The 14,070-nt window shown below is 40.6% G+C and overlaps 1 protein-coding gene across 1 annotated transcript in view; it reads right to left on the bottom strand.

The window, feature by feature from the left end:
* The window catches only part of DNAH3 (dynein axonemal heavy chain 3), a 231,387-nt gene that overhangs the window by 108,405 nt on the left and 108,912 nt on the right, over positions 1-14,070 (bottom strand). Inside the window, exons 32-35 of the mRNA XM_068967931.1 lie at positions 12,664-12,755; positions 10,407-10,626; positions 9,578-9,712; positions 1,670-1,781 (exon numbers count right to left, since the gene is read on the bottom strand). Coding sequence (XP_068824032.1) covers positions 1,670-1,781; positions 9,578-9,712; positions 10,407-10,626; positions 12,664-12,755 — 559 coding nt within the window. The remainder of the gene's footprint in view (positions 1-1,669; positions 1,782-9,577; positions 9,713-10,406; positions 10,627-12,663; positions 12,756-14,070) is intronic.

Below are 14,070 nucleotides of genomic sequence, written 5' to 3'. Positions count from 1 at the left end.
CATCCAAGCATAGTCCTTATAAAATTTACACTCTGTATAAAAACTGGGATAACTGGATAGGCAATGCCTTAAATTGTTGGGTTACTACAGCTATTAGTTTCTCACCATATTGTTTTCTGATCCTCATTTCAAACAAGTCAAATGAGCCATTTAGATCTAAATAAAGTCTGTCTGGGCCTAAAATAACTCAGGCAGTAAAGGAGAGAGATGCCATATAATCAGGTCTCTTTATGTATCTGGCTTTCATGGCTTGAGATGAGGAAACAACTGACAGGTAAAAGATGGTTACTTTCCTTTTCGTCTATCTGAAGGGCCAGCTAAGCCCTGAAACCTCTTCTTTCATTGCTCAATAAGTGTTCCCTGAGAATAGAGCACCAGGACCTAACTGGAATACACAGGCTGATGGATGGTACATAATATGTAATAACAGGAAGTAACCACACTTTTACGTGATCCTTCAAAGTAAGGAAAAACTGGAGTGCATGAACCATGAACTAGAACCATGAACCAAGAATTGTTCCTGCAGAATCCTGAGGCAAAGACAATGGGGTAGCCTCCTTTCTCTTCATTTAGTTTCCTAAACTATATTCAATACCTAAATTACTATTTAAGTTTGAAATGCCCAAATTAGTTTTTACTAATGAGTACTGAAAACAAAAATCCAAGAGTAACTCAATGTTATTACAAAAAATATTAAAACAAAGCATACTGGAAGGGATTGTGTAAACACAAGCAGAGCGAGGCACTGCTTTTCAAAACCACAGCTTTGTGTTTTATAAAAGGAAAACCCCCAAAACTGTTTCTCTGGCAAAAGACATAGCTTTTATTTGTTGAGCAGACACTGTGCTAAGTTATTTACCTGTATGAAAGTGAAGTCGCTCAGTCGTGTCCGACTCTTTGCGACCCCATGGACTGTAGCCTATCAGGCTCATCCGTCCATGGGATTTTCCAGGCAAGAGTGCTGGAGTGGATTGCCATTTCCTTCTCCAGGGGTTCTTCCCAACCCAGGAACTGAACCCAGGTCTCCTGCATTGCAGGCAGATGCTTTACCATCTGAGCCACCAGGGAAGCCCTGTATAATCTCATTTAATTATCACAATGATCCCATAATCACAATGATGCCTCTGGGAAAACAGGCAAAGAGAGGTTTAGTAACTTGCCCAAGGTCTGTGTCTGATTCAAAAGTCTGAGGCCTTATCTTCTACATTAAATGAAAGGAAGGAAAGAAGGAAAGGAGGAGGGAGGGAGGGAAGCAGAGTAGATGGAAGGGAGGGAGAATGGGAGGCAGAAAAAAAGGGAAAGGGAAGACAAAGAAAGAGAGGCAAAGAAGGAATGGAAAGAAAACAGAAACCATGCAGTGATCTGTTTTTAGAACAATTTTGTTTAGGTAAGTGGCAGGAGTTTCCCTCTCACTGGGAAGCTTTTGGAGAAACCACATTTCAGCATTTGAGAAAATTCCTCCAGCCTAATGATGCACATAAAACCCCCTGTTAGAAGCTCTCCTTCTCTTTATTTTCTGCCTGCAGAACCCTGTGTGCCATGTTCTATTTCTGGCTCTAATGTCAAAATCCAGGGATGGCAAAGCTAACAGCCTAGCATCATCTCTCTGGAACCAGTCAACTAAGTGGGGACACCTGTTCTCCCTGGAAGTCAGGGATGTGAGTTTTACCTTCGTATAAATCACCCAGAGCTGCAGCCAACACTTTATAAGCACAGGTCTTGCCACCCATGGGATCTCCAACAATCATATAGCCATGTCTTACCAGCATCATCTCGTAGATCTGGGAGGAAACATCATGGAAGAAGTTAATCATTGCAAACCTCCCAGAATTGCAATTAGTCAGAAGTCAACAAGGAATGAGGGCTACAGTCATGTTTTTTCATCTATTGCTTAAATACCTTTTGCATGAATAATAATATATGTGTGCATTTCAGATTATTTAAGGGATGAGAAATACTATTTACTCTGTACCTCTCCATGTGCTAAACATGAACTGATTCTCCTAAGTCATTTCATTTAATCCACTCAGGCATGTCTTGTGCTGTATGTGCTGTGCTTAGTTGCTCAGTCAAGTCTGACTCTTTGTGACCCCATGGACTGCAGCCCACCAGGCTCCTCTGTCCATGAGGATTCTCCAGGCAAGAATACTAGAGTTGGGTGCCATGCCCTCCTCCAGGGTATCTTCCCAACCCAGGGATTGAACCCAGGTCTCCTGCATTGCAGGTGGATTCTTTACCAACTGAGCCACCAGGCATCATTAACTACTTTCAAATGGTGGGAACACTGAGCCCAAGAGAGGTTAACTGCCTTGCCCAAGCTCATCAGTGGTGGAACCAGGATTTGACCACAGGGCCTCTGATTTCAATGCTGCTAATCTTTCCATTACACCATTTCTACTTGCTTTTAAAGAGGAAAAGGAAACAGTGGTCATTTTAGCAAATTGTATTTCTATTGGAAATTTCCTTTCTCAAGGCCTAAATGCTACTCTGACTTAATTTGAATTCTCAATAGATTAAAATGTATTTTATGAGCCAGAAGAGATGCTGTAAAATACAAATGACCGTCCATGTAATTTTAGCCCTTACCCTTGAGAATCAATAGCGAAGTGAAAGCTCATTTTTTAAATTTTCTAATTGTTCTGTCTGTCTGTGACGAGCAGTCTATGATAGCTGACATGGAAATATGACATTAATATAAAATGTCATTTATATTAATGTGACATGTTTTCTCTTTCCTTCTAAACTGTGAATCGCTCAGAAAAAGGGAGTACGTGAAGCTTTTTATTTTAAAGATTATGTTCTCGTTATTTTTCACCTTCCCTGGAGGAGGAAATGGCAATCCACTCCAGTATTCTTGCCTGGAAAATCCCATGGACAGAGGAGCCTGCGGGCTACAATCCATGGGGTTGCATGGAGTCAGACATGACTGAGCAACTAACACATATTTTTCACCTTGGAAGTGAGTTATACAGAGGGTCTAAATGAAGACAATAGGGGGGTGGTACAGGTACTGATAAAAGTGAGTCAGCAAATATTTGTTAAACACCTACTATGTGCCAGACACTCTTCTAGATGCGATACAGAGGATAAAACAAAAAAAATCCCTAACCATCAAGTAGTTTACATTGAAATAGGAAAGACATTTCAGATAGAATAAAGATAAGTGAGTTGACTGTGCATTAGAAAGAAGAAAGGCACTTATGCTTCAATAGTCTCTCACTTTCCTCCTCACACACCTTTAAATAGATTACTGAAAGTGAAAGCCTCTCAGTCATGTCCTACTCTTTGCAACCCCATGGACTATAAAGGGGGAACTTCTGTGGAATTCTCCAGGCCAGAATACTGGAGTGGGTAGCTTTTCCCTTCTCCAGAGGATCTTCCCAACACAGGGATCAAATCGAGGTCTCCCACATTGCAGGCAGGTTTTTTACCAGCTGAGTCACATGGCATGCCCCAAAATACTGGAGTGGGTAGCCTAACCCTTCTCTAGGGGATCTTCTCGACCCAGGAATTGAACCAGGGTCTCCTGAATTGCAGGTGGATTCTTTACTGACTGAGCTATCAGCAAAGCCCAAAATGAATTATTAAGGTATCAATATAACAAAAAGGGTGGTAACTCCATACATATATTTTTGGCTGTTCTGGGTCTTCATTGCAGCATGCATTATGAAGCACAGGCTTAGTTGCCCTGCAGCATGTAGGATTTCAGTTTCCCACCCAGGGATTCGACCTGAGTCCCCTGTATTGGAAGGTGAATTTTTATTTACTGGATCACCAGGGATCTCCTCATATGTTTTGTTTTTCAAAATTGGTACTAAAGTATTTAAACTATATAAAAGTTTACCTGTAGGCCTGCAAATTACTTTGAAATACATAAAAAGTAAGATAAGTGGATTATGGATGTACACATAAGTGGTAAAGCAAGTCCAAGGTAAGAGAAACCCAAGTGAGATGGTAGGTGTTGCGAGAGGGCATCATACTGAAGGGCAGGCATACTGAAACCATAATTACAGAAAACTAGCCAATCTGATCACACAGACCACAGCCTTGTCTAACTCAAGAAACTAAGCCATACCATGTGAGGCCACCCAAGACGGATGGGTCATGGTGGAGAGGTCTGACAGAATGTGGTCCACTGGAGAAGGGAATGGAAAACTATTTCAGTATTCTTGCCTTGAGAACCCCATGAACAGTATGAAAAGGCAAAATAATAGGATACTGAAAGAGGAACTCCCCAGGTCAGTAGGGGCCTGATATGCTACAGGAGATCAGTGGAGAAATAACTCCAGAAAGAATGAAGGGATGGAGCCAAAGCAAAAACAATACCCAGCTGTGGATGTGACTGGTGATAGAAGCAAGGTCTGATGCTGTAAAGAGCAATATTGCATAGGAACCTGGAATGTCAGGTCCATGAATCAAGGCAAATTGGAAGTGGTCAAACAGAGATGGCAAGAGTGAATGTCGACATTCTAGGAATCAGCGAACTAAAATGGACTGGAATGAGTGAATTTAACTCAGATGACTATTATATCTACTACTGTGGGCAGGAGTCCCTCAGAAGAAATGGAGTAGCCATCATGGTCAACAAGAGTCCAAAATGCAGTACTTGGATGCAATCTCAAAAACAACAGAATGATCTCTGTTCATTTCCAAGGCAAACCATTCAATATCACAGTAATCCAAGCCTATGCCCCAACCAGTAATGCTGAAGAAGCTGAAGTTGAACGGTTCTATGAAGACCTACAAGACCTTTTGGAACTAATACCCAAAAAAGATGTCCTTTTCATTATAGGGGACTGGAATGCAAAAGTAGGAAGTCAAGAAACACCTGGAGTAACAGGCAAATTTGGCCTTGGAGTACGGAATGAAGGAGGGCAAAGGCTAATAGAGTTCTGCCAAGAGAATGCACTGGTCATAGCAAACACCCTCTTCCAACAACACAAGGGAAGGCTCTACACATGGACATCACCAGATGGTCAACACCAAAATCAGATTGATTATATTCTTTGCAGCGAAAGATGGAGAAGCTCTAAACAGTCAACAAAAACAAGACTGGGAGCTGACTGTGGCTCAGATCATGAACTCTTTATTACCAAATTCAGACTTAAATTGAAGAAAGTGGGGAAAACCGCTAGATCATTCAGGTATGACCTAAATCAAATCCCTTATGATTATACAGTGGAAGTGAGAAATAGATTTAAGGGCCTAGATCTGATAGATAGAGTGCCTGATGAAATATGGACAGAGGTTCGTGACATTGTAAGGGAGACAGGGATCAAGACCATCCCCATGGAAAAGAAATGCAAAAAAGCAAAATGGTTTTCTGAGTAGGCTTTACAAATAGCTGTGAAAAGAAGAGAAGTAAAAAGCAAAGGAGAAATGGAAAGATACTCCCATCTGAATGCAGAGTTCCAAAGAATAGCAAGAAGAGAGAAGAAAGCTTTCCTCAGTGATCAATGCAAAGAAATAGAGGAAAACAACAGAATAGAAGACTAGAGATCTCTTCAAGAAAATTAGAGATACCAAGGGAGCATTTCATGCAAAGATGGGCTTGATAAAGGACAGAAATGGTATGGATCTAACAGAAGCTGAAGATATTAAGAAGAGGTGGCAAGAATACACAGAAGAACTGTACAAAAAAGATCTTCATGACCCAGATAATAACAATGCTGTGATTATTCATCTAGAGCCAGACATCCTGGAATACGAAGTCAAGTCGGCCCTAGAAAGTATCACTATGAACAAAGCTAGTGGAGGTGATGAAATTCCAGTGGAGCTATTTCAAATTCTAAAAGATGACGCTGTGAAAGTGCTGCACTCAATATGCCAGCAAATTTGGAAAACTCAGCAGTGGCCATAAGAGTGGAAAAGGTCAGTTTTCATTCCAATCCCAAAGAAAGGCAATGCCAAAGAATGCTCAAACTACTGCACAATTGCACTCATCTCACACACTAGTAAAGTAACGCTCAAAATTCTCCAAGCCAGGCTTCAGCAATACATGAACCATGAACTTCCAGATGTTCAGCTGATTTTAGAAAAGTCAGAGGAACCAGAGATCAAATTGCCAACATCCGTTGGGTCATGGAGAAAGCAAGACAGTTCCAGAAAAACATCTATTTCTGCTTTACTGACTATGCCAAAGCCTTTGACTATGTGGATCACAATAAACTGTGGAAAATTCTGAAAGAGATGGGAATACCAGACCACCTGACCTTCCTCTTGAGAAACCTATATGCAGGTCAGGAAGCAACACTTAGAACTGGACATGGAACAACAGACTGGTTCCAAATAGGAAAAGGAGTACATTAAGGCCGTATATTGTCACCCTGCTTATTTAACTTATATGCAGAGTACATCATGAGAAACGCTGGGCTTGAAGAATCACAAGCTGGAATCAAGATTGCCAGGAGAAATATCAATAACCTCAGATATGCTGATGACACCACCCTTATGGCAGAAAGTGAAGAGGAACTCAAAAAGTTGGCCTAAAGCTCAACATTCAGAAAACTAAGATCATAGCATCTGGTCCCATCACTTCATGGGAAATATATGGGGAAACAGCAGAAACAGTGTAAGACTTTATTTTGGGGGGCTCCAAAATCACTGCAGATGGTGACTGCAGCCATGAAATTAAAAGATGCTTACTCCTTGGAAGGAAAGTTTTGACCAACCTAGATAGCATATTGAAAAGCAGAGATATTACTTTGCCAACAAAGGTCTGTCTAGTCAAGGCTATGGTTTTTCCAGTGGTCATGTATGGATGTGATCTTTGGACTGTGAAGAATGCTGAATGCCGAAGAATTGATGCTTTTGAACTGTGGTGTTGGAGAAGACTCTTGAGAGTCCCTTGGACTGCAAGGAGATCCAACCAGTCCATCCTAAAGAAATCAGTTCTGAATATTGATTGGAAGGACTGATGCTAAAGCTGAAACGCCAATACTTTGGCCACCTGATGCAAAGAACTTACTTATTTGCAAAGACCCTGATGGTGGGAAAAATTGAAGGCCAGAGGAGAAGCAGATGACAGGGGATAAGATGGTTGGATGGCATCACCGACTTGATGGCATGAGTTTGAGTGAGCTCCAGGAGTTGGTGATGGTCAGAGAAGCCTGGAGTGCTGCAGTCCATAGGGTCACAGAGTCAGACACAACTGAGCGACTGAACTCACCGAGCTGAACTGATATATAGTGCATCTATAAAATCTCAATGAATAATTGGGATTCAATATTGGGTTAAATGAATTGTGTCAAAACTACCACACTTGATGACATAGTAGGGAAAAATATTATTCTTAATGAGAGAGTAGGGGAAATTTTTTTAGTAATTAAAAAAAATTAATTATTTGGTTTTGGCTGTGCTGGGTCTTTGTTGCTGCATGGGCTTTTCTCTAGTTGCAGCAAGCAAGGGCTACTCTCTATTTGTAGTGTGTGGGCTGCGCATTGCAATGATTTTTGCTATTGTGGAGCATAGGTTCTAGAGCTTGTGGGCTTCACAAGCGGCACATGGGCTCAATAGTTTCGGCTTCCAGGTGCTAGAACACAGGCTCAGTAGTTGTTGTTCATGGGCTTAACTACTCTGCAGCATGTGGGATCTTCCCAGATCAGGGATTGAATCTGTGTCTCCTGAACTGGCAGCTGGATTCCTTACCACTGAGCCACCAAGGAAGCCCTGGGAAAATTTTTTATTCCTAGAAATTTTATTCTGATTCAAAATCTGGAGACCAGGGTCCTAATCTTGATCTTTGATTCTCAATAACAATATGATTTTGTGAAATGATGATGCTTTGCGTGTCTGTGGAGATGGTGGGGTTGACAATGATATAGTAATCAGGCACTATATCTGGCAATTTATATATCTCTTGTCTCAATATTACTCTATGGGAAAGGTTTTACTGTCTTTATTTTATAGATGAGGAAACTGGGGCTCAGAATGTTGAACTAACTTGCCTAAAATCTCACAGCAAAAAACGGAAGGGGGTGAGATTTGAAACTAGGTCTATATGAATCCAAATCTGTTCCCTCTCTGGATGCCAGTGTTCTTATGGGGCCAAACACCAGATGGCATTTAAGGTCCCTTGTAGTTCTGTCCTATGATTCTGTAGAAAAAGTGCATTTGAGATTTACATTATTCTGTTTATGTCTTTAAGGTAGTTTTACATAGAAAGTGATCATAGGGAAGGAAACCTGAAATTAGGTGAAGTTTCACTAAGGTTCTCCAAGATTGAGACTGTAGAGACACTTCTTTCATGTATTAATAACAGCACCTTGATTTTCCCTCAGGAACCACCACTTTATGTTTCAGTCCACATGACTTGACTTGGGTGGCTCTGACTCCATCTCCACTTCTGGCAGAGGTGGGGTTATTATTGTCTCCTTATCTTTGTAATTGCTTTAGGGATGGTCATGTGACTTTATCAACACCATCCAAAGCTAATACTGAGACTTTTTGCTGAGGACACTCTGACAGTGATGTTCTTTTTCCTTCTAGACTCGAACATGAGACAATTTAAGTCTGAGGTTACTGGAGGCCTACCTGAGAATGAGTTTTTCACGCAGAGAGAAGCAGAATCCAGAAATGAAGAGAGATGGATTCCTGATGATATTATCTAAATAAAATCTGTATCCTACTATGCCTGAGGCCAACATATTTTTGGACTTTTCAAGTTAGTTGAGTAAATTCCGTTTTATTGACTAAGACAGTTTGAATTGAATTTCTATCATTGGGAGGGTGCTCCCTCATAGCTCAGTTTGTAAAGAATCTGTCTGCAATACAGGAGACCCTGGTTTGATTCCTGGGTGGGGAAGCTCCCCTGGAGAAGGGAAAGGCTACCCACTCCAGTATTCTGACCTGGAGAATTTCATGGACTATATAGTCCAAAGGGTTGCAAAGAGTCAGACACAACTGAGGAACTTTCATGTTCATGTTCTATCATTGGGAACCAAAACAGTCTTGACTAATTCAAAGCACAATGCCCCAAAAGGTTCTATTTAGAGTGAAGTAAGCCAGAAAGAAAAACACCAATACAGTATACTAACACATATATATGGAATTTAGAAAGATGGCAATGACGACCCTGTATGCAAGACAGGAAAAAAGACACAGCTGTGTATAACGGACTTTTGGACTCAGAGAGAGAGGGAGAGGGCGGGATGATTTGGGAGAATGGCATTCTATCATGTATACTATCATGTAAGAATTGAATCGCCAGTCTATGTCTGACGCAGGATACAGCATGCTTGGGGCTGGTGCATGGGGATCACCCACAGAGATGTTATGGGGAGGGAGGTGGGAGGGGGTTTCATGTTTGGGAACACATGTAAGAATTAAAGATTTTAAAATTTAAAAAAAAAAAAAAAAAGAAACCCCAGGGAAGATGGTGATAGGAAAAATATTGGATTTTAAACATCAACTTCTAGAAATGAAAATTGAAGGTGGATTGTTACGTGTCTTCATCTCTACCTCCAGCTCTAATTTCCAATTGCCATCAGTTCAGTTCCAATCTACTATAGTTCTTTCTGATTTCTGACCTCAGCAAACAATAAACAGGTACATTTCCACATAGGTACATGGAACCAACCTGGATAATTTTTCCAATAAACCAAGGTACTGGCTGAAGTTTCATCTTTTTGATGTTTGCATTTAGTACTTCCATAAAAACTGCATAGTCTGGCTGTGGAAGAATAACTCCAGGAAACAAGTCTGATATAATTCCCTGTTAACAAAACTTCAAGATGTGAAAAGGATGAATTATCAGATATATAACCTCAACATTTTTTTTAATGGATTCTACAAATAGCAGGAATCCTTGGAAAATTCCAAACCTCAGTTTTCCTGTACCAAAATCATATACCTTATCCACAATTAAAAATTCCAACAATATTTGTTAAACATGCTGTTTCTTTCCAATAATTTAAAAAATCAGAAAATAGTTAATGTCTGTGCTATTCCAGTCATTACACTAGGAATGAACAAAATAGCCATGCTTTCTGTCTTTAAGAGCTTACAGCCTAGTAAGGAAGATAGGTGTTAAAATAGTTACAAAACTAATTATATTTGATATAAACAACTAACAACTCACACTCAACAGCAAATATTATCCTATCAGTGAAACTATTTTTATTAAAAAATAAAAATAGTTTATTTTTTATTTAATTTTTAAAATTTAATTTTAGTTTAATTTTATTTTTTAGTTTAATTTTTTTAATAAAAATTTTTTTATTAAAAATCAAGAATTAGGGATATTGCTATTACCATTATTACTTAATATTTGGGGGAGGGTATCTGGCAATAGGGATGCTGGCTAGAGAATGGACCAGGGTGTAAGGAGTGGAAGAGGTGCCACAATTTTTTTTCATCTTGGGAAGCAGAATCTCAGTGCTTAGCCAAGGTCCCAAACCATCACATACCTGAAACAGAGGGACATCTTGAGCCAAGAACTTGGCCAGGTTGACGTCAAGCAAGGCCCGGAGCAGCAGGACACTCTCATTCTCCTCTGGATACTTGAGTTTCAGGTTGCCAGCAGCAGTGAGCACAGACTTGACAGCACGCATGCCATAGTCATAGTGATGCTGGGAGGAGAGTTGCTCTGAACACAGGCGGTAGGTTGCAACAATCTTCTGAGCAAGACTGGGAGGGCAAAGACATGTCTGTAAGGCCCATGTCCTGCTCAGCAGACATTCCCAACATGTTGTGCCCTGTCCCTTCAGAAGCCAGGCTTGCCCATGAACGTGATGGAAAAATCTTATCATTTGAAGGTTTCCTTATAGAGTTATGGAGAAGGCAATGGCAACCCACTCCAGTACTCTTGCCTGGGAAATCCCATGGAGTTACCATAATGAGCTAAGGAAGCACTATAACTCTCTTTCAAAGGTAGGATGAAAAATAGCAAGCACATACATAAGTGTAATATGTACTATATAAGAAATTGTACGTGTTTATACTTTTATGTATATATATGAGTACATGTGTATGCCACACATATACACATTTGGGAAGATTACATCGAATGATTAACAATGTTAGTGCCTATAGAGTGGGACTACTAAGGGACACAATGAAGTGAAGTGAAGTCGCTCAGTCGTGTCCGACTCTGCAACCCCATGGACTGTAGCCTACTGCACTCCTCTGTCCATGGGATTTTCCAGGCAAGAGTACTGGAGTGGGTTGCCATTTCCTTCTCCAGAGGATCTTCCTGACCCAGGGATAGAACCCAGGTCTCCCACACTGTAGGCAGACGCTTTACCGTCTGAGCCACCAGGGACACTCAATTTTGCGCTTCTGTAACATTACAATTTTTTTTTTCAATATCCATCTTTTAATTTAAAAAAACCATCTCAAAAATTAATATACTCAGCACATAATACATGTATGCTCATGTGCACTACCATATCTTATTCTTCCTGAGCACATAGGGGACCACATTTCCCAGCCTTCCCCACAGGGGTGGCCACATTGCTGACTCCTAGCCAGTGGCATATGAATGAAGTAGAAGTATGCCACTTTAAGGGCTGGTCCATAAAAACCTCCTCTATAAGCTCCTCCATGCTCATGTGTTATAGCTGTGAGATATAAGTTACCTGGGTTCCTTGGGGAAGAACTCCTCTGATCACAGATACCCATTTTGGATTTCCAGGGAGTAAAAAATAAAACTTTTACTATGCTAAGCCATTGGAATTTGGAGGTGAGGTTTACCCTAACTAATATACTGATGCATATTTTCCTTGCAGGACTCCTGTCTAACAAGACTGATTTACTTTAAAAGCAAAGACTGTGTTGCTCACCAGCACCTAGGACTGGGCAGGGCATAAGGTAGGTGGCTCAATGAAGGTTTGCCAATTGAATAAATGAATTGAACAGGCAAATCAATGTAAGCCAAGTCTCCTGTAGAAAATAATAAATTAAACCTCTAATGACTGAGGCAGCCTGTTAGCCTAGGAAGGATGACACATTCTGTTGAGAACATCTATAACCCTGTGCATTAAGAACAATGACCTCCAGACCACAAAAACACTTTGGGCCTTGTGGAGATATCTGTGGTGACAAAAAAAATCAATTGATTAAGGCCAAGCAATGTGAAAAGATATATGTAAAATTTGAAATAGATCAATAAAAGCCATTTTATAGTGAATATTCACAATTCCGGTTATATTTGAAAAAGACACTGATGCTTGTGTATGTCTGTGTCTCAGAAAACTGGGTAATACTTGAATGAGAGATAATCAAGTTGATGGGAGTAAATAAATATTATATTGATAACAAAGTTAATTCTAAATTATATTAATTTTTCCTCTTCAATCTTGGTCAATAACAACTCAATCTTGAAATAATTTCATGTCTTTCACTCATTTAGGAATGTGTGTGTGTGTGTGTGTGTGTTAACAGTGAGGGATAGAGAAGAAATGAGTGAGTCTTCCTTAGAAGTAGTCCAGGTACATATAAGGGAGTGGAGGGTTCTTTCTTGGGAATCTTGGCCATTTCCTAGTCAAAGAAGGGGTCAAGACCGAGACCAGGGCTATGTACATTCAGATAAACTTGTGAGTAAAAGCATATATCTCAAGTTTCTCTTTTTTGTTTTCCAATGGACAATTTATCTTGAATCCATCCTACAAAAAGTCATTCCATCACTCTTCCTTTAAAACCCACTGGAAAGCCAATATAATGTACCTTCTGGAGTCTAGAAATCCCATAGAGTAGAGTGAGATTTCTCCAATGAGGGCATAATCTGGCACCATCATGGCCACTGTCCGAAACAAGGCCTGGAAAAGAAATGCCATTCAGAACCTAACTGCGTAAGGTGAAAACTGGGAAGGCACATCTAAAGAAGCAAAGAGAAATAACATGATCATTCAGACCACCCAGTGACAATCCAGGAAAGGAGGTCTGTGCACAAATCAGTGCAGAGACTGTCTTTACAGATGGATTCACTGCTCCAGGAACCTCCCCACTAGCCTTGTCCAAATACATTGGGTCCCTCAATGGTTGTGTGGAAGGCTTTAGGTGCCAGTATCCTAGCAACACTTCATCCTCCTATGCCAAGTGGAGTTTCAATAGCTTCATTCAACTATTGGAGCCTTCTGGTGTTCAATGTAGACATCAGAAGTCATTCAGGGATGCAGGATAATTACATAGCAGAAGAATCCTGAAGTTAGACAGGTCTTGATTTAAAAAATCAAGTCCTTGTTCTGCTACATACCAACCATGGGTAAGTTAGGTAACCCTTCTAGACCGCTGGTCTTTAACCTCCAAAAGGTCTACTAACAACTATGCCCTCTTCATAGTTATCATGAGGACAAATAATATTATATAAGTGAAGTGCTTAAAAAGGTGTATAGCACATAGTAAGGGCTCAATAAATATCAGGTATTGTTATTATTGGGGCTTTCCAGGTGGTAAAGAACCCACCTGCCAATGCAGGAGACATAGGAGATGTGGCTTTGATCCCTGGGTAGGGAAGATTCCCTGGAGTGGGGCATGGCAACCCATTCTAGTATTCTTGCCTGGAGAATCCCATGGACAGAGGAGCCTGGTGGGCTACCGCCCATAGAGTCGCAAAGAGTTGGACGTGACTGAAGTGACTTTGTATTTTAGATCTTAGAGGAGAAGAGACTTGCCTCAGTCATGCAGTTAGAGGTAGAGCCAAGACTAGAATCCAGACTTCCTGACACCAACCCTGAGTGCTTTCTGCTAGGCTACACTGTCTCATGAACGTTGTTTATGCAGATCTAGCATGGTTGTTAGCTGGGATGGATGCAGGAGGGACTTACAACAATCGTGCACTATAAAATGAGAAATGTGGGTTCAGATTCGACTTTGGTGTCTACTGGTCTATGTTGACCTAGAGAGGAGGGGTCACTCGTAGGGATTTCCTTGACTTCTTTTCTATTCCCAGGGAGGAGGAGGAGTGGTATATTTGAATTAGATTCCAGGAACTAATCAGAATGCATTTCTAGCAGATGGAGCATCATGTGCTATTGTAAATATACGTTTTTGTCCAGGTCTCTCTTGTGTCTTTCACTCGAGGGAATGGAGCAATAATTTGAAAGAAAACCCATAAAGAAGTGGGTCTTGAAG

Source organism: Capricornis sumatraensis, chromosome 3 (assembly GCF_032405125.1).
Source record: "Capricornis sumatraensis isolate serow.1 chromosome 3, serow.2, whole genome shotgun sequence".
Lineage (NCBI taxonomy): Eukaryota > Metazoa > Chordata > Mammalia > Artiodactyla > Bovidae > Capricornis > Capricornis sumatraensis.
The sequence above is the reverse complement of the archived record's forward strand: the minus strand, read 5'-3'. Positions and strand labels throughout refer to the sequence as shown.